This window comes from Schistocerca americana, chromosome 2, assembly GCF_021461395.2.
Source record: "Schistocerca americana isolate TAMUIC-IGC-003095 chromosome 2, iqSchAmer2.1, whole genome shotgun sequence".
Lineage (NCBI taxonomy): Eukaryota > Metazoa > Arthropoda > Insecta > Orthoptera > Acrididae > Schistocerca > Schistocerca americana.
Genome location: NC_060120.1, coordinates 647593341 through 647614862, shown reverse-complemented (window position 1 = coordinate 647614862; position 21522 = coordinate 647593341). Strand labels below are relative to the sequence as shown.

At 37.8% G+C, this 21522-nt stretch overlaps 1 protein-coding gene across 2 annotated transcripts in view; it reads right to left on the bottom strand.

Moving 5' to 3' along the window:
• Positions 1-21522, bottom strand: part of LOC124595969 (hemolymph lipopolysaccharide-binding protein-like) — a 73800-nt gene that overhangs the window by 32379 nt on the left and 19899 nt on the right. For both annotated transcript variants that reach the window (XM_047134908.1, XM_047134907.1), the window contains one exon: positions 17358-17493. In XM_047134908.1, the coding sequence (XP_046990864.1) occupies positions 17358-17493 (136 nt within the window). The remainder of the gene's footprint in view (positions 1-17357; positions 17494-21522) is intronic.

Here is a 21522-nt window from a genome sequence, read left to right as displayed (position 1 = left end):
AATAGCTTTAAATGTTCACCAATATTCAAGAAAATGAAGTGGCTACTTTACCTACCCTGGAGGCCATTTGCCATCCTTATCCAGACAGTTTTGTGATGATCCTCTGACAAAAGTTCTGAGTCATGATGCAACAGAATCCATTGACAACAGACAGAAAATTTACTTACTACATGTGAACTTAAAGTATGTAACTGACTTTTATGACTGAAAATTGACTGACAATTTACAAAATAATTTCGCAGCTTGCCTGTTGATGCTACTTCTAACTACTTGTTGTAGTTCATCATTGTTGTTGTGATAGCCTCTTCACTGGGTGAATAACACTGCCTGTTGATTGTTTCCTTTGTCTTTGGGAACGGTAATAGGCCACAGAGGGCCAGGTCAGGTAAATAGGATGGTTTCAGTAACAATAAAGCTGTTTTGCTTCTCCAAGAAGTCCATTACTCTGGCAATGATGTATGTCTTTGTAGCTTTGGACTCCCCTTTCTTGAATTTTTTGAGCTCAAAATGGCACCAATCCATTTTTTGCATGTTTCTGGGTTCTGGCAGTGAATGTGGTACCTAACAAGCACAACTCTCAATTCATCTACATCTACATCTATACTCTGCAAAGCACCATGAGGTGAATGGCAGAGGGTACATCCCATTGTACCAGTCATTAGGGCTTCTTCCTGTTCCATTCACATATGGAGCACAGAAAAATCATTGTTTGAAGGCCTTACTGTATGCAGCAATTATTCTACATCTACATCTGTACTCTGCAAACAACTGTAAGGTGAATGGCAGAGGGTCAGGTCTAAATGATAATGAACTATGGTCAGCACTGTAGTCGATACCTTCGATGACACAAAATCTGAGATGAGGATCATCTTTGATCAGTTCCTCACATCATTTATGTTTTCTTAGGTCTCTGTGATTGCTGGGTCATCAAGATGAGGTTCATCTTCAAGATGCTTCTGAATCCTCAAAAATTCATGAAATCATTTTCCAAAAGTGGCCATAGTAAGGACAAACTCATGAAAAACATGTACCAAAGGAGGATTGGATTCTCCTGCATTTAATTACTTATTTCAGTTGTAATATCATTGCACCAAAGTCACAGTATGACAAATCCATCTAGCACTATGATTACTACATAGCTAGGCCATAACTGCACTCAGTCTCTGTCCATTGATCATTAGCCATTAATGTAAGACTGTAAAAGTTAACTCCTATTGTTATCAAAATGGCACCATTCTTGTGCATTTCTGGGTTCTGTCAGTGAATGTGGTATCCAACAGGCACAACTCTCATTTCATCTACATCCACATCTACATATATACTCTGAAAACCACCATGTGGTGAATGGATTTCACTGATTTGCTGTTGTATTGTACTATAATACCTGTTGTGCATTAACAAGCACACAGCAGTAAATAAATAAAACAATAAATGAATGCTATTATGCATATGAAATGCTCACAAACTGCCTGCATTCACACATTGCTGATGTGGGAGTGCTACATAGACATAGGAAACAGTTATGCTACCATGGTTTGATAAAGTGAATAGAATCAGACTGCAAAATGAAGCTGGGAGTTCACATCAGAAAAGGACACATGATCTAGAATTTCACCAAGAAAAAATTTAGTGGAAATTTATGGTGCTTCCCTTTGAATCTTTGTGGGTCACTGGGTGACAGAGGAACAAATAAATGTACATGATACTAAATATCAGTGCTCTCATATTAGAACTTTCATAACTAAACTCATTATGGAGCAGTTGATTTGTCCCAGATCTTTAGGGAAAGGAAGGAATATTACTACATTACACACTAATTGTCATACCCAGAAATGAACTCAATTAATTACAGACAGCTGAATGTTTCTTTTGTTACACTCATCCAGGTCTGAGGCTTGGTTGGGAACTTTTGGATAACATGCTTTTTTTCTGTTGGACAAATTGCAGTTCCATTGAGTCGTTTCCCAGTTTGGGGAATCAGGATTTCAGGTCAGATTTACTCCCTCAAGAAGGCTGACTGAAAAAATTATATACAAAACAATGGTAAAAAGCACATGTATTAATGAGTTTCACATTTGGGAAATAAAGCAAGAGAGAAAGAGATCAACTACTCCTCATGGAAATGGATTACTAGATACTAAGAGTTGAAATCTCAAGATTAGAGCACACCAGAAATGAAGAGCTCATAAAAATTAAAGGTGTGGCATTGTACATAATGGAAGTTGTTGATAGCAAGAGGTTACTACTGTATGGCCATTTGGAAGGAACAGATAACAATAGATGACAAAAGAGGATATGGAGCTGGATTGGGGAGATGAAAAAGAAACAAGGTTGACCATCTAGAAGACTCCTGGAATCTTCAAGAGATGAGAGTCCAGTGAGCAATGGAGGCTGGGAAGTGAGAAATGGCTTTAGCTGTAAAACTATATACTGCACATAGTTGGCCATATAAGGGCAATACAAACTTACAGCCATTACAAGAGTTGTTCTCAGTTTTCTTTGCTTAGGCCAGATGTTCTACATCACAAGACTCTGGGTTGGGTTGTTTTGGGGAAGAGACCAAACAGCGAGGTCATTGGATAAGGAAAGTACAGGGAAGGAAGTTGGCCATGCCCTTTCAAAGGAAACATCCTGGCATTTGCCTGGAATGATATAGGAATTAGCACAAGACAACACTTATTTAGCATTTACAAAGAACCATACTACAGATACAGTAATTCCTGCAAACTTCCAACACCCATACAATCACAAACATGCAGCTTTCCATTTCAAGCTGCACTGCTTCATTTCTCTTCCATTACCTGCATCTCTCTTTGAAACAGAACTATGGACCATCAAACTTATCACTTTCAGTAATGGCTATAGCTCTGACCTGATCAATAACGTACTACAAAAAATGAAAATCCTTAAAGTTACAGTCAACAATAACAAAAATTAGTGCACCATCCCACATGTTGTCAAAATTTCAGATAACCTCACTAACAGCCTACAAAATTTTTGATTCAGCAGTAAAGACGAAATTCAACCTCTGGGACAGAGCAGTATGCGCAAAATCCCATGTAAGCAGTGTCATCAAGTATATGTTGGTCAGTCAGGCTCATCTGCGGCAATTAGGTATCTGAACATGAAGCCGGAGGTTAAGAAAACCATCCACATGATGCCAAGTGTGAATTTTATATTTTGTTAAGAAAAGCAGAAAGATTACCGCATTGAAAACACTGAAAATCAATAAACATCTGTCACAGAGTGACCAAGTCAGTTTCCTTCCCCCTCCCCCCTGTTAAATTAAGTTTTAATTATACAAATACTGGACTAAAAATTGTAAATTTAACTTTAATTTTCATGAGCTATTAAATGTATCTCCATATGGAAAACTTCATTTTTCATCTTTAGTTAAATGTAACTGTTTCTGTTTGATACAAAAGGTAATAATTTTCCTTGTAAATTCTCTAAATGCCATCTTTTTCATATTTTACATATATTTAATGTGTGTGTAATTCACATGTCACTTGATCTGTGTTTGCAACATTCGCTTGTCACCTTATCATTGCTTAAGAAGCTGAAAGCCAGTTTGTGACCAAATAATATAATTTTGCAGGATGTTAGGAAAGTGTTTTCCATTTAATATTACTGTCATGTTCTGCCAAGCACCAATGGAAAAATCGAGTAGAAAGATTTAGTCTTAAGGTATTCCCCAATGGAATCAAATTACGTGGATGTATACCTCTGATATAAAAGTTTATTATAACTATTAATAAAGAAATAATTTTTAATAAAACAAACCACAAATGCAAGGTAACATGAAAACAACAGTATTTCATGCTATGATGTAAAATTGCATATGGTAATGAGCAGTCATGCACAGGGCCATACCTAGGGGTGGCAAAAGTGTGGTCCCCATCAATGATGTAGACACAGAGGGGTGTGGAGGTGGGGGAGAGGGGAAGCATAAAAAAAACCTAAGAAAAAAGAAGGCTTAAGAATATTAGGCAGGGGGAGGTAAGTTGCCTTACTCCTCGTCCCATGACTGTAAATGCATGTTGTTGTCACAATGTCATTTCTACGGTGTCATCTCATCCAAAAAACATCATAAAGGAATTTCTTGTGCCAAGCAGTAGTGTATTACTAACATGATTTATGTGGCAATAGTGCACTTTGTTCACACAGCTGCCACCTACACAGCTTGCTATATCCAATAATGAAGTTCTAGCAGCTACTTCAGTATCATATTGTTACATCTCAAAGGTCAAACAGAAGGTGCTGGACCAAATACGCAATGTGGTCAAAGCTTTCTAATTTTTTCAGCTTGGGAGCAAGGTCAACAGTGGAGACAGCAACCAAAAAATGTGGAAGGTGTATGTAATTTACTTGTCACTGTGGCCAGTACTTGTACTGCTCTCGAGTTTTGGTTAATATGATCTGCTGTGTAAATAAAACAGAATTCAAGAATATACTGTCTGTGGGTGATTAAGAATATTATGGGATATGCTGGGCTCTCTGCCTATAATCCAAGTTCTAAACCATTGTAAATAAATGTATGTCCCATCACTGTTCATCGGCTACATTACTTTAGCATCTGATGTTGTGAGTCCACAGGAAGTAGGTCTTACTTATGTACTATAACAATCAAAATAATCAGTTTTTGATAATATAATTTAATTCGATGGATGAAAAATCTACTCACCAAGTAGTGGCAGGAGTACATACATATAAAAAAGGTTTTACTTAAGCAAGCTTTCAGAGCCAGTGACCCCTACTCCTGGCAGAAGGGTTGAAGGGGAAAGAAAGAGAGGGGAAGAGAAAGGAACTGGAGAGGTTCAGGAAAAGGGATACAGATTGGAAAAGTCATCCAGAACAATGAGTCAAGGAAGCATACCGGACCAGAAGAGTAGGAACGATTGATTGTAGGGGACTGTACCAGACAATATTTGATTACCTGAGAGCTTAAAGGTGGAAGACAAGGTAATACACAAGATAGAGATTACTGCTAAAACATTACACTGAGTTAATAAGAATGAAAAACTAAGTGCATAGCACGTAACAGAGGCGGGAGGAGGACTGCAAAAAATAGACAGGTCATAAAATGAAAGATTTAGAAAACTAAAATGGAGTAAAGAAAGGAGTAGTTACTGTGAAACATGCCGAGACAGAAGAAATGAACGAAAATTAAGTCAAGATGGGTGGTGACAACCAAGGAATTGTTGTGCCGCCAGTTCCCACCTGCAAAGCTCTGAGAAACAGGTGTCTGGAGGAAGAATCCAGATGGTGTGTGTGGTGAAACAAGCATACAGGTCATTACTGTCATGTTGAAGAGCATGATCTGAACCAGGATTTTGTGCATTGTCAGCATAGACAATCTGCCTATGTCCATTTATCCTAACTGGTAACGTTGCGGTAGTCATGCCGCTTTAAAAGACCGAACAGTGTTTACATAACAGCTGGTAGATGTGTCATTTCACAGGTGGCTCTTCCTTTGATAGTATATGTTTTGCCAGTTACAGGACTGATAGAAGTGGTAGGAGAGTGCAAAGGGCAAGTCTTTCAGTGGATATGGTCATGGGCATAAGAGCCACAGAGTAGGGAGATGGATGCAGAAACAGCATAAGGTCAGCCAAGGATATTGAAGAAATTGGGAGGGCAAAGGAAAGCTAATCTAGGTGTGGTGGGCAAAATCTCAGACAGAATGGACCAACTTTCAGCGCATCATTTTAGTAGGACATGGCCTTGTCGAAATAACTGATTAATACAGGATGACAATTATTGAACTATATGAAATAAAATCATCATAACTTCTGAACGGTTTGTGTTAGAACACTCAAACTGCATGGTCAGGCACAAGGCATGATGTGAATTACGTGGTTTGGTTTAGAGATGGAACCCACATACATTTTGATGGTTTCATCAATAAGCAAAATTGGTGCATTTAGGTGACAGGGAATCTGCATTTCATGATCGACAAGTCTCTTCACCCTAACAGGTGACTGTGTTGTGTGCAATGTCCAGTCATGGAATAATCAATGCAGTATTCCTTGATGGCATGATGATTACCAAATGATATGTGAAGGTTTTGGAAGATGATTTCATCCCCATTATCCAATGTGACTCTTAATTTCAATAAGATGTGGTTCATGCAAGATGGAGCTTGACCCCATCAAAGCAGAAGAGTGTTTGATATCCTGGATGAGCACTTTGGGGACCACATTCTGGCTCTGGGGTACCCAGAGGGCACTGCCATGTGCCTTGATTGGCCACCATATGCTCTGGATCTGAAAACATGTGACTCCTTTTTGTGGGGCTGTATTAAAGACAAGGTGCGCAGCAACAACCCAAAAACCATTTCTGAGCTGAAAACAGCCACTCAGGAAGTTATCAACAGCATCAAAGTTCTGATACTTCAGCATGTCATGCAGAAATTTGCTATTCATCTGCGCCATATCATTGCCAATGATGGCAGGCATATGTATTAAAAACACCCACCACACCCCATTCGTTTCGTCATTAATGTCACCTCCTCTATAACAACGTTCACCATGCACGTGGTCTGTCTGCTGTTGAACATTTCCTCAATCAGAGCCTACCTGTTTCCAAACTTACAATACCCCTCCTGCCACATTCATCAACTTTATACTTACCAACAGCTATTTCACCTTTGAGGGCAGACATACAGACAAATAAGGGGCATGGCCAATGGAAACATAATGGCTCCTTCTGTAATATTTCTTGCTTTACAGCCATCATATTAAGCAACTAGAAACTCTGCTTAGAGAAGTTGAGTACACAGCAGTGGAAAGGCAACACAATGTGGTGTGATGTACCAAAGACAGGTAGTTTGTTTGATGCGAGTTTCGTGAGAAGGATTGCCTAAATTGTGGTCCTTCTCCACAATTGGCTGCTGTGTTTGGAAGTTGTGCACCAAAATGATAATCATTTGTTATTAATATTAGAAAAACAAACAGCGTATTTACTCAAATTTCATATTAAAGTATCTCTCAATAGTGTGATATTATTCCATTGTTTCATAAATGTTAGTAACCAGCAGAATAATAAACAGCTGCTAAACAGAAAGGCAGATGAAGCACTTCGGTGATCTTCAGATCTCCCGTAACTTGGATGGAGGGCAAAGTTATTCAGCTGTAAGATAAGAGCTGGTTCAGCTGGCCCAGAAGACTGACATGTTGTCTGCCACATTCGGCTTCAGTTAACATTTTATTATCAATGTACGGCTTGTAAATGTGAGAGCTGGACTGACAGTCTTGGAGAACACACATGTTGTCTGCTGCAGTGAGTATCAGGTTAAAACTTTATTAAAAATATATGTTTATTTGGACATGTAGTTGAGGACAGAGTGACAGTAATTACTGAAATACACAGTTCATTATTTTTTCAAAGAATGGAAATTATTTGAGACACTAAAGTGGATTGTAACTGTGCAATTTCTTGTGATCTGCTAATAAAAAGTAGGCAGCATCCTGTATAAATAAACTTACTGGATATTTAGTTATTTATAGAATATAAGTTCCATGCTAAGATTTTATTACAGCCTCAAGATAATGGATTCATGAGCTACATGCTGTTTTCTGTGCACAGGACAACAACTATAGAAGATTGTTGGTTGCTGAACATTAATTAGAACTTATGCATTGCACTTTGGGTTGTGGAAGTAAATAGGCACCTCACATGTACTGCAATCTTGGTACTAATGAGGCCAGTGACATGCCATCTGTTGTAATACAGAGGAGGTATGAAGGAGAGAATTCTTTGATGAAAGGGGTTTATCATATACACATATATATCTCCCACTCTCTTCCTTTCACGTGTGAAATGTGAATGACCAGAGAACTGTATAAGAACTGTGATAAGAAGGATTTGAATGGTGTTTGAACTGTCCTTGAACTTATGTTGAACTATGATGTCTGATGCTGCAAAATCAGATTTTCCATTACAATGAAGGTAGTATTGATAAGTGAGGAATAGGAAGTCCTGAAGTGCTATGAGAGTAAAAGTTAACATTGTGTGTGTAATCCAAAGGATTACATTATTAATCATCACCTCATGATTCTTAATGCTACAAGATGGCACAGAATGCAGAGCAGCCACAGACAACAGGTGCAGCAGCAGCAAGCAGCGGCTGGTGCAGTTAGCAGTACAGGGTGCATTTGAGAAGTGCCAGCTTCAGCACACCATGACAGTTGAGCTGCAGCCAGCGGTGCAGCCCACAACTATAAGAATCCATGGCTGTATCAAGAAAGAAAAATAGTGTTTAAGTGTTGCACTTGCATATAGCAGTATAAGATTTGTTACTGGAACATTAGTATTAGTAAAATGTCCAGGGAAAAAGAAGCAAATCATGATACAGCATCAGCTGACATTTTGCTAACTCAGGATGATAAGTATGTAAGGTTTATGCTAAAATAAATTTTGCAAGTACAAAAAGAGGCGAAAAAGGAAAATAAAGAGGAATCGAGAAAAACAAAAAAAAAACAAAAATAGAGAAAATAGGTAAGGGATTAAAAGAAGTCAATGTAGGAACAACTCAAATTAATGCCAAGTTTAATGCACGCATCTTGAAGTTAAACTGTGGGATATTGTAGGAAAGTATATTATGAAACAAAAGAATTGTGTAAAAAATCATAAGTTTCTAAGTCACAAATTAATCAAAAGGTTGACCGTAAACCCAAAAACTTAAATAAGAATTTGCAGGATCAAAATGGGCTGATAGAAACAACAAGTAACAGATTAGTAATGTAAGACATGAGAAAAGAAAAGCTATGAAAGAATGTCCAGTATAAGCATGTGATACAGTGGAATAATTCACAAAGTATCAAAAAGACCATGAAATACTTAATTGTAATATTTCACATGTAGAATCCTCTTGAAAATGCAAGACAATTGTGATTCAGAGTAAACTGACAGAAATAGAGCAAAAAGTACTCCCTGAGATGCAAAACAAAGTAGAAAATGAAGTTATATAAAAAGTATAAATTTGGTGTGAACAAGAAAGAGAGAGAGATATTGTTCATGTAAGTGACATAACAAATCACACTAATGTTTATAAATTCCAGCATTTCTCTAGTAAGGGGACTTTATATCCAGTAGCCTTCATTAGGCATTCTGATGGCATCATTCCTGAAAACATGGCAGAACAACAAAAACTGAATTCCGTGGCCAGTGGGCAAGAAGGAGAAGCAAAATCATGGGAAACAAGGGAAAGTAACACATATAAAACATATGGGTCTGGCAGCATAGAAAACAGAGTGAGAAGTGGAGTATTTGTGGACAGAAGGGTTGTTGGTGAAAAAGTCATATATTGCAAATGGTTAGGAGTAAGGTTCTAAAAGGTTCCATACCAAAGTTCATTGGCATCAAGCTGGTAATAAACAAGGGCTTGATAGCAAGCTTGTGTCAGAGGCCGCTAGCAAGAAATGGTCAAAGGTATACTGCATTAGTCTATGGGAGACAAAGATATCACTTCAGTTCTATGTGGCTGTATTTGAGAAAGTTTTGAATAAAGTACTTCATTATATACTATGGAAGTACTGTCACATCAATCATTACATAAAATGTCAGTCAGTGACATGAAAAAACATTATGAATGCTAACCTCAGGGGGCAATAACATTCTTTGTATTGCTAGGTAACTGATGATTAACAGGTGTCCAAGTTAACTGACAGCATACCTTATTTTCTTTTTCTGGTGTTAGTTCTTCCCCTTCTTTCATTCAGAACTATATCTGTCTTCTTTAATATTCTTCACTATCAAGGTTAAGATGAGGAAATTTTATTATACTGAATACGACAATAAAGAAACAAGCTATGACAGAAACAAAGTAACCCAGCAGAATAAGCATCTTAGTAGCACAAATGAAAAACGTATATTTGACAGGATACATGTGGAGAGGCCCAACTATACAAGGTACAGGGTTACAGATACACCAGCAAGAGAATTCAGTATATAGTTACAACAAGACACCAGTACCATATTAATGCATATAACAAAACACATGTTACAAAAGTACATAGTGGAACAATTTTTAACTATTTACAGCAACAACAAACAAATCTTTGTGTTTGAAAATATTTTAAGAATACAAAAGTACGACAAGAGCTATAATATATAACACAGGTGAAATAAGGCATAAGAATAAGCTGAAGGCTGCAGAAGGAGAGGGTGAGGTAAGCAAATATGACAATGTGCATTAGAAGAAATTCTAGTGGCAAGAAATAATGAAAGTAAGTAAATGTTGTCTTGAGATTATGAAAAGATTTGTTAAAATAGACATATTGTTACTCTTTAGTATGAATTTAAATGGTGAAGTGGTTTCTGCTGTAATTAATTATGATACACTGATAGGCTAGGAACAGTCCTGTCAAAAGGATTATAGTTAATGGAGAGTTATGTCCATTAGATGACAGGGAAGTTGGCCAATTATGTACAGAGAGAGAAAAGAGGTAAGTGGAGAGTTATAGGTTATGAGACAGAAAAGTCGGCCAGTTATTTACATGTTACGAGCAAGAAGAAGTGTGGTCATTAGGTGATATGAAAGTTAGCCAATCATTTATGAAGAATGAGGGAGAAAAGGCAAAAGGCAATGTGTAAGTTGCCAATTAAGTAGCATATGTGGGCAAAGTGATTTGTGCCAACTATTTTATGAAGTGCAAGGGAGTAAACATATTGTCTACATAAGATACAACATTGACATGGAAATCTGATAAAAACATGAACATAGTAAATAACATTTAAATAGAATGCCACATAATATGAAGTGCAGAGATTAAAAACACACCCTGGTTTTAAATAGGAAAGGAAGGTAGAACAGAGGTCTACCTAAGAATCAGGTAATCAGCACCAACATAGTGAGGGAAAGGAGAAGTGTGGTTACTAGGTGACATGAAAGTTGGCCAATCATTTACGAAGTCAGATAACACTCATATATGAAAGTCAGCAGAAAATACATAGCAATTAAATGGATAGAGGTCCACTAGTACTTTTTGTAGCAACAATGACACTCAAACATAGAAGGAATGATACCTCATACAGAGGACTGAAGCAACAATTCAATAAAAGAGTGTTTGTGCATTATGTTTGAAGCGATATTCTAATAGGTTCTCTTGATATATCTGTGAATTACAATTGTAAGCCTCTGAGGGTGTAAGACTTAAAGAGTATTGTAGGTGATGCTGGCTAGTGATGTGATTCATTACCAAAGCAGGCCAGTAATAACAAATAGTGCAAGCAAACACAGAGCTCTTAAACAGTGCAAACAGCAATGCCCTAGCTGTATGTAGACAGCTGTGACCAAAATAAAAACCACTGTTGCAGTACAATGTAAACAGTGGCACTATTTATGAGCATTCAAAATCAAAACAAAACATTACATACTATATATCTATACTGTAATAGTGTATGAAAACGTGTTTATTTAAAATTATTTTAAAATAAGGCACTTCGTTTTGTTTCATGGAATTGTACTGGAGCTGTATGCTGGGGTTGGAGATGGGAGAATGGACTGACAGTTGTCGAAATCAACAACAGTTGGGAAAGTCTGGAGTTATGCAATGTATCATCACATTATATAGCAAAGACAACAAAATCATCAGTATGGGTTGCTGTTGTGGACTGCTTGCCTCTGATGGTGTAAGTGTAAAGTTCTTCTATCTCCATGTATTTGTGAAATGTATAGGTATTGTGTCTGTTTTATTTGTAACCATGTGAAGTGGACATCTATATGATGCATTCAGATATAAATAAGTGCAGAATGGCTTCGTGCTGACATGGTAGGGAGAAAATGTGTAAAGTGTAAAGAATGTTTGATCAAATTGAAAGGATGGCAATATGCCAATAGTAGTAGCATAACAGTTTAATTTCTTATGACAAATATTTGTTGAATTTCATGGACGGCAATGTGCCAGTAGTAGTTTAACGGCAGTATAAAATTTCTGATTGATTGAAACTTGCCTATGAGATAATAGACTGCTGTGGAGTATTCTAGTAGAAATGAGACTGAAAAACATAAAGGTGCAGATTAACGCTACTTGAAAATCATTCTTATTAAAAGGATAATGTAGTAAGTATATAAAGTGTAACTAAACATTAATGATTTTGTGTACAAGGTTATACATGAATTTGTAGAGGCTGTACGGTACATGAATGCCATCCTCCAGCCGATAGTACAACCATATCAGCAGCATATTGGTGAGGCATTTGTCTTCATGGTCAACTATTTGCACCCCCATCATGCACATCTTGTGAATGATTTCCTTCAGGATGATGAAATTGCTTGATTAGAGTGGCCAGCACGTTCTCCAGACATGAACCATATCAAACATGGTTGGGACAGACTGAAAAGGGTTGTTTATGGATGACATGACCCACCAACCACTCTGAGGGATTTACACTGAATCACAGTTGAGGAGTGGGACAATCTGGACCTACATTGCCTTGATGAACTTGTGGATAGTATGCCATGATGAATACAGGCATACATCAATGGAAGAGGATGTGCTTTTGGGTATTGGAGGTACCAATGTGTACAGCAATCTGGACCACCACCTCTGAAGATCTCGCTGTATGGTGGTACAACATGCAGTTGTGGATTTCATGAGCAATAAAAAGGGTGGAAAGGATGTTTATGTTGATTTCTACTCCAATTTTCTGTACAGGTTCCAGAACTCTCAGAACTGAGGTGATGCAAAACTTTTTTGATGTGTGTGTTTGTTCATATGCAGACTCCTTATAGCCATACACCACCATTCTCAACTCAGCTTTCACTGGACATAATTACCCCACCAGCTTATTTCAAAAGCAGTTTTCCCATGCCATAACATTCAATCCTGATATTGCTGACCCCTCCAAGAGACAACTTTTGACCACACCACTTGTCACTAAATTTTATACTGTTCTTGAATGTATTAACTGGCTACTTTAACAAGGCCATGACTTCCTAAAATCATGCCCTGAAATGACATCCATTCTGTTCGATATTTTTCCCACCACATCTATAATAGCTTTTCATCACACTTCCAATCTCTGCAACATCCTTTCCAGATCCTATGCTTCGTCTGCACGCATCTCCCTACCCTATGGCCCCTACCTCTATGACCATCTCTGCTACAAGACTCCTCCGTATGCACCCTCCTACCACCACCTATACCAGTCCTGTAACTGGCAAAACTTATACTATGAAAGGGAGAGCTAACTGTGAAACGACATGTGTCATATACCAGCTAATACATAAACACTGTTCAGACTTTTACATCAGCATGTCTGCCACCAAGTTATCAGTTGGATGAATGGACATAGGCAGAGGGTGTATATCAGAAACACAATATCCTTTTGCAGAACATGTTCTACAATATGACAGTCATGTCTTCGGTGCCTGTTTCACCACACACATCATCTGGATTCTTCCTCCAGACACCAGTTTCTCAGAACTCCAGAGGTGAGAACTAGTGCTACAGCATGTTCTTGGCCACTCATCTGGCCGTAATTTACATTAATTTCTTCTATCTAAGCATTTCTTCAGTCTGTTTTAATTTTCTACATCTTTTGTTTTCTGGCCTGTCTATTTTGCACTGTACATCTCTCACCTCTTTTATGTACTATGTACTTAGTTTTTCATTCTATTAACTCACACATGATGTTTTATCAGTAATCTCTGTCTTGCATATTACCCTGTCTTCCAACTTCTAGCTCTCAGGTTTTCAAATCTAGTCCAATGCAGCCCCTAACAATGAGTCTTTCCTTCTCATCCTGTCCCTAAGTACCGTATTTACTCGAATCTAAGCCGCACTTTTTTTCCGGTTTTTGTAATCCAAAAAACCGCCTGCGGCTTAGAATCGAGTGCAAAGCAAGCAAGCAGAAGTTCTGAAAAATGTTGATAGGTGCCGCCACAACTAACTTCTGCCGTCGAATATATGTAGCGCCAAAACCTCTGCATCAGTAAATAAATTTAAAAAAAAGTAGAAGACGAGCTTTTTTTTTCTCCGCCCCGAGTTTCGACCACTGCGTTTTCATACATTATCCAACGAAGTAAATACAAATTCCGTATTGTTCATCTTCGAATGTAGCAGAATTTCAATGTACTACGAAAATCCGACTGGCAAGACTGCTAGGGATGTTTGTCAATATGGCCAACTCTACGTTCCGAGTTTTTTCCTACCCGTGAGAAGAGATGGTTGCTAATAGGAACCTGATGAAATGTGAATCACATGCAGTATTCTCTTCACCATAAGAATAATACGAATATAAACATTTTGACATGTATTCTTTTGTGTTTGCTGCTATCTCATTTAAATCCTGTCTGCGTAATAAACTATGAAACTAGAGTGAGACAACAGTAAACGCAGAAGAAAATATGTATCGTGTCATGTTTATATTCGTATTATTCTTATGCCTAATAGTGATACAGTCAGAAATGAAGCATGGCAACTGACTAGATTTTAAACGTAAGATGACTAATTTCTGTGCAGAATTTGATGTACTAAAGAAGCGGCCGCAAAGATTTTCAAATGGAGAAAATTTTTCGCTAAACTCTCGTTCAGAACATGTTCTATCATACGCAGTCTATTATTTGGTTCTTGTTGATCATTATCAAAGAAAGCAGCAGTGTAAGTAACAACAAATAGCAGTCTCTTGCCATTTTTTTTAAGCGGCGGTAGCGCGCACAAAAGCAAGTCTTGCCGCGAGCGGCGACAGGCCGTAAACACACACTATCAAAATGCGACAAACAATGCATGACACAGTACAGTAATGCATTTTCAGCTTAGAGTGACGTAAACACCTATAACAAAGAAAGCGGCACTTATCAGATCAAAGCAAAATAAGCAATCAATTCAAACCAGACGAAGCACGTGAAAAAGGAAGGGTACCCGTATAAATACGGACGGAGTGCCTGACGCCTAGCAGTGGCTACCTGGTAAAGCTTAACTGCTAAGCTTACGACTCGAACCAAACTACTGTAGCTGTATCGTCTTTCATTCTACCTAAATTGTGTCTCATATTACGATGGACCAACATTGTTTCGATTTGGAGGTGCGACCTAAAACTTTTCTCTCCCCTTGAATTTCAAGTCTCAAATTTCAGGTGCGGCTTAGATTCGGGATTTTTTTTTTTTTTTTTTCCTTTATTTTGAGTCTCATTTTTCAGGTGTGGCTTAGATTCGAGTGCGGTTTAGATTCGAGTAAATACGGTATCCCCTGACCCAGAATTCTGGGTGACTTTCTAAACTCTACCCCTTTTCCTAAATGTCTCCAGTTCCTTTCCCTTCACTCCTCTTCCTTCCCCTTCAACCCTTCTGCTTGAAGGAGCCACAGGCTCTGAAAGCTTGCATAAGTAAAACCCTGTTTTATATTTGTGTTCTCCTGTCACTGTCTGGTGACTACATTTTTTATCTATCCAATTATGTTACTTATTTATTTGACATTTTGTTATTATTCTAATGTGAAAAAAACTCTGAAACGTGGCAAAGCATTGTCAGTCACAATTTGTTTTGCTATTCACTATACTAAGTGTTTAATCCAGGCAGTTCTTGTATCAAATCTCAGTGCACATTCAGTTTTGCTATGTTTCATTTTTATTAAAAGTATTTACAAGATTATAATATTTGCTAACTATGCGAATAAAACCACAGCAAATAAGTAACTTTGACAAGGTTGGTGGGGACAACGGGATGTTAAGAGACACACCTTTTGCAGTTCTGCCAGGACACAGATTCACCTCAATATGGCTTTAACCAATAGGATAATGTTTTTTGTTTGGATAAGTCAGGACTTCATTTGTGGCATCTTGCTTTGCTTTTCCCATGGACACTCTTTCACAAAAGCCAAACTGAAAAGGAGTTAACTTTTTCTGATTCTGTAAATGAGTCAGTATTCTGTAATGGCTACACCCCATTACCCATCAGCTGCTATTTATATTGCTGCGTCTGATTCATTGGAAGTAGTTATGAGAGCATAATTCAGAATTTTCACCAAGAATTTGTCAACAACTGTCTGTATTCTTACAATGTTGGTTGGTCATTATTAAAGAGATCTGACATTCTTTCAGAGAACTCTGCAGATTTTATAACAAATAAAACCAGAACAGTCAAATCGATTCTCTTTGGGTTTGAAGTCAATTTTTGCATGGTGAAATGTCGCTAAGATGAACAAAGTCATGGTTTGATTATCAACAGTTTATGACAAAAACTAAACAGATCAATAGACAGAAAAATCAATGTGAATATAGACTAAATTGCTACTAAAAGAAGACAGCAGACCAGACCTACTCAAAGTGCACCTCTTCCAGAATAATAAAATGATGACCACACCCATTTTCTCACATATACCCAGATATTATTGGAATAAATTCAAATGTGCCTTTCAAATTGATATATATTTTGTTTTCATTCTTAGAATTTTTCTAAGAAACTGGTAAAAGTGTTTTGTATCAGGAAGGCAAAATATAGGTCTTTTCTCATACAATGCAACTGCTTGTGTTGGATTCAGGTGTGATAAATTATTTAGCTGAAGTACATGAGTTAGATTTATATTTGAAGTAAGTCTGAGAAATCGTTGCACCAGTCAGCCCTTCATATTGATATGTCAATAGCATCTGTATACAGAGCTATGCACAAATACACTTTACAAAGTACTGGTAGTACATCACCTGACCACTTCAGTTATTCTCTGAGGTGTTGAACTGTTATGTGTATCCATGTGCCTTCCATCACAGAGAAGTGAGACAGTGTTTGTCTTTACTCCTTTTTGTTTGTTGTTTCTTTTCTGGAATTTTCATATTTGCAGATTTACATGACTATCATGTGATCTCTTAGAACATTCAAAGTGCCTCATCCATACTTAAAAAACTCCAAAAGGAATGCCGAAACCAAATTTTTGTATAGCTTAAACCAAATTACTCATCCTTTTCCTTCTGAGGTGGCTCAAGAGGTTTATTATTATTCCCAGATATTTTTGACATAAAGACCAGCAGGATAAAGTTACAGAATTTAGGCTCACTCAAGGAACATACGGACTATTTTTGTTCATATAAATTTATAGACAAAATCTGCACATTTACATGTGATAAGGGCCAGACATTATAGAAATTTATAATTGTATAGTGAATATAAACATTAAATAAAAAATTCAATTAATGTATTTTGCTGTCTTCATTAATTTCTACAAAACTTGTTGATGGAAGAAAATTTGAAAAAAATACTTAGATATTTTCACAGGTTATTAACTGCAGCAGAAAACCTGTATTTCTTCTGTGACATAGTTGAAAGTCATTTTTACATTTTTATTACAAACAAAAGACATGTTAAGCAAATTTTAGCAAATATACAGAAGTTAAAAAACAAAAAAGGATAATTTTACTACCTGTTATAGCTGTCACTATGGACAAAGATTCTTTTCCATCACATCTCTTGTTGTAGAAACTCACACCAAGATTCCGTGGGCCACTCTGTCTCTTGTACCCATCAGTGCCCTTATCAGTCTGAAAGTCCATTGTAACCTAAATGGGAAACCAAATCCAGATTCAGATAACTTTTTTCTTCAGTTAATTTATTATTGTTATGTTCCTTGACTGTCTCATTTTTTCATTGACATCCTCCACCACATATATTTTTCATGGCATATTGTAACTTTCCCGTGCAATATTAAATGTCCTCCTATCTCTATGAGAATGAAATACTTTCATATTTTATTACATAAACCCATGACATAAATACAGCTCTTCAGGAATGTCAAGGGAGACAATGGGTACTTTAAGAAGGCAAGTTAAAATGTTTTTGATGTAGTTCATAGATGGCAGTGATACAATGAAATTCTGTTTTTATCATGCTTGTATCCATTGTCATGTTGGAACCACAACCAAGACCAAATCTGAAGGCAGGGCCATCATTGAAGTACAACACTTAACACAGAAAGCACATTTATTACACACACCAATACACATCTAATACAGAACTGGATTCTGTCATGGAGAGTGCAACTATTTATTCAAACAATGAATATTCCAAAATGATGGTACTTATAAAGGCACTGAATATTCAAGAATACACAAATGTTACAAACATGAGATATTTCAAGAACATTTCAGAAATGACAATATTAAATAAAAAATAATTGTTGATAGTTGGGTTTGAATTGGTGAACTGCAGCACACCAACCAACAACACTTACCATTATGCCATGCCACATCTACCATCGATCACTGCATTGGTCCCGTGATTTGTTGTTTCAGAAGTTCTCACCAGGGACTACTATTGCATCCTCAATGTAAATCTTGTCAGTGGTCCTCTGTTTGGCAGCACTGGCAGATCCTTGCTCTCTGCTTGTGTTGTTACATCATCTTCACTGTGATGAATATCACAGGTAACTTCTCCCATTGCAAGTTCACAATCATGGGCCTTCAGTTACCTTGAACCTTCCACCTCAAACTGCTCCTCTGGATGTTAGTACAGCTTCATCCTGAAGATATGGATGATGTCTATGTGCTTTTGTCTTCTTAATGAAGGCTCATAATCGTTGACTACACATCTGACATCCCACATATGATGAAGTATATGATATGGTCCAAAGTAGCGCTTTAGGAATTTTTCTGACACTCTCACTTTCTGCACAGGTGGAGAAATCCATAATTAGACTCCCTGGCTGTATTTCATTGGCTGGTGCTTGGAATTACAATGCCATCAGTCTTCCTCCTGGGCATCCAGCATCCATATGAAAGCCATTTGTCTTGCTGTAGTCTTGATGTTGACGTGTTTCACACAGTCATCATCGGTACCATCCGTTTGAAATGGGAACAGTGTATTCATTGTCACTTTGTCTTCATGGAGAAAAAAGAACTGTGTAAAGCCTATAGTGTTTTGCTTCACTGTCTTGTATTCCAATGTCGCATGGACATTATTATATCCCAATTTCTTGGTACAACATCAACAAGGGCATATCTGACAATGTCTTAGTAAAGAAATCTGTGACATTAGGCAGTTGTTATCCTGTGGGTAAGTCACAATATGAAACTACCTCTGATACTAGTCATGACTGTAAAACTTTTCCATAAGCAGAGATCATCACATGGGATGGTCCACATTGCAGAAGTGTCTTCTAGAAGGAACTTTGCAATTTCTGGAGTTTCGGCAGTTGGCACAGGTTTGGTGATAGCTAGCAGGCAAGGTAGTCAATGCAGACTATCATCCATTGATTCCTGTTTGTTGACTTTGGGAACCTCCCGAAGATATCGATTCTAACTTGGTGGAATGGCACTGCTCCAGGCAAAATTGATACCAGATGCCCCAGATGTAATCGCAGCACATGAAACTGTCATTGGCATTCCTTACAGTGGGCGACATATTGTCTGATACATCTGTAGAGACCTGGCCAGTGATACCTGCAGCTGATTCTGTCTAGAGTCTCCACAAATCCCAGGTGATCAGAGTTGTACCATCATGGCAATAAATTATCTGGGATGATGAACAACCATTTCCACTCCATTGCATCATAATTCCTCTTACACAGTACTCTGTTTATTGTTCGTAACTATCCTTCAGTCAGTGCCTTCCTTTTAAATGGTTTCTATGGTTTTCAGCAGCGCTGGATCTTCTCTCTGTTCAAAGACAATGTCACTTAATGCAGCAATGACTGAGATTTGATTCATGCTGCTGCATTGTGCCAAAGGATTTCTTGAAAGGTGGTTGGCATCCTTGTGTTTGCACCCCCATTTTTATATCATTGTGATGTCATATTCCTGAAGCCTCAGTGTCTACCTTACCAGTTGACCTGATGGGTTTCTCAGGCTAGTCAGCCAATGAAGAGACTGGTGGTCTGTCGCAACAGTGAATGTTTGGCCAAATACATATGGCTGGAACTCATTGATGGTCCATCCAACTGCGAAGCACTCTATCTCATTTGTAGAGTAGTTCATCTTGGACTTGTGAAGTTCTCTGGAATCATAAGCTATCACCATTTCAGCACCTTCCTGAATTTGCACTAGAACTATACCTACCCCATAACAACTAGTGTTGGTATGAAGTTCTGTCTCAACATTCTAGGCATACTGTGCTAGGACTGGAGAAGATGTTAGGACTTCCTTAAGGACAAAGAAAATTTGGCATCTCCATATAGTAGTTCTTGCAAGGCACATGCATTGGTACAGAAGTTCTTCCTGAATTTCTGGTGGTATGAGTTTATTCCAAGAAAATGTCTCACATCACAAACGTGCCAAGCAATCAGAAAATCTGTAACTGTTCTTATTTTCTCTGGATTAGGACAGACTCCTTGCCATTTACTAGATGACCCCAGATATTTATTTCTTGGGTGGCAAAGACACACTTTTCAGATAGACAAGATACCTGCAGTCTGAACATACTTCAGATGCCTTCAAAAAGTGGCAATGTCATCCAGATAGCAAACCTATGTTGTTGTTTTTGAGTACCAGCATTGAAGCAGGTTGTCAGTCATGTGTCTGAAGGTGTCTAGAGTATTACAAAGATGAAATGGGTAAATTTTAAACTCCTGTTAGACATATGTATGCCTTGAAATTACTTTCAGCCTGTATATTTATAACTTGACTTGTCCATGACTTATGCATAAGCTGCTATGTAGACAACAGGACCAATAAAATAAATCTACAATCTACAATTATGAAGGAGGTCTCCTCTTGGTCAGCCTCATCAACCTCAGTTTGCCAGAAGCCTCCCTGTATGTCCATAGTTGAGAAGTTCTTTTCTCCTTTCAAGAATTTAGGGTGCCCATAGTACAATAATGTGCAGCCATCTTTCTTTGTGATTTTGTTCAGTCACTGATAGTCATCACAGGAAAAACTTGTGCTTCCCTCTGCATTGCAAATACCACAGGTCGGGACCAAGGACTCTCTGAAGATTCAGTGGTGTCATCTTGCAGCATTTCCTTCACTTCCTTCCACATGTAGTGTTGTTCAGTTTGTGACACTCTATATGAGTGTTGGCTAACTTCTGAGTGATCCCAAATGTTTATATGGTATTTTGCCATATGCTGCTTGGCCTGTCTTTTCTCCACTTCAGATTCAAAAGCATCTGAAAACTGACACAACACAGCTATCAGTCACAATCTTTCTTCCTCAGTCAAGCCAGATCTTATTGGCAGTTTGACAGTGGCTTCCTCCCCTGTGTTGTCAGTGGTGGAAGTGGAGTATAATTCTTCATTAATGACACTAAGCTGCCATACCTGGATTACTCATGTTGTCCCTACACACATTCTCTGGGGGTGAATTGTGGCTGCTGGTGGGCCAAAGTAGCTTTTTGCAGTCAAGGGGTTCAAAATTAGTCACTGATAAAAATATTATTTATATCTATAATGGAAACCTTAATTAATAAATTATGAAAGTTTCATAGTTTAACTGAGCATGACAGGAACTTGTCTCATTGATGATGGTGCGATAACAACATCTTCAGCAGTAAAACAATGCCCAGAGCAAGCTTTATCAGACTCAAGCTCTGATCTGATTGAGGCAGTATTGTACAATGTGCTCATAGTTTCCATGTAAGTGATGTATATAAAGGAT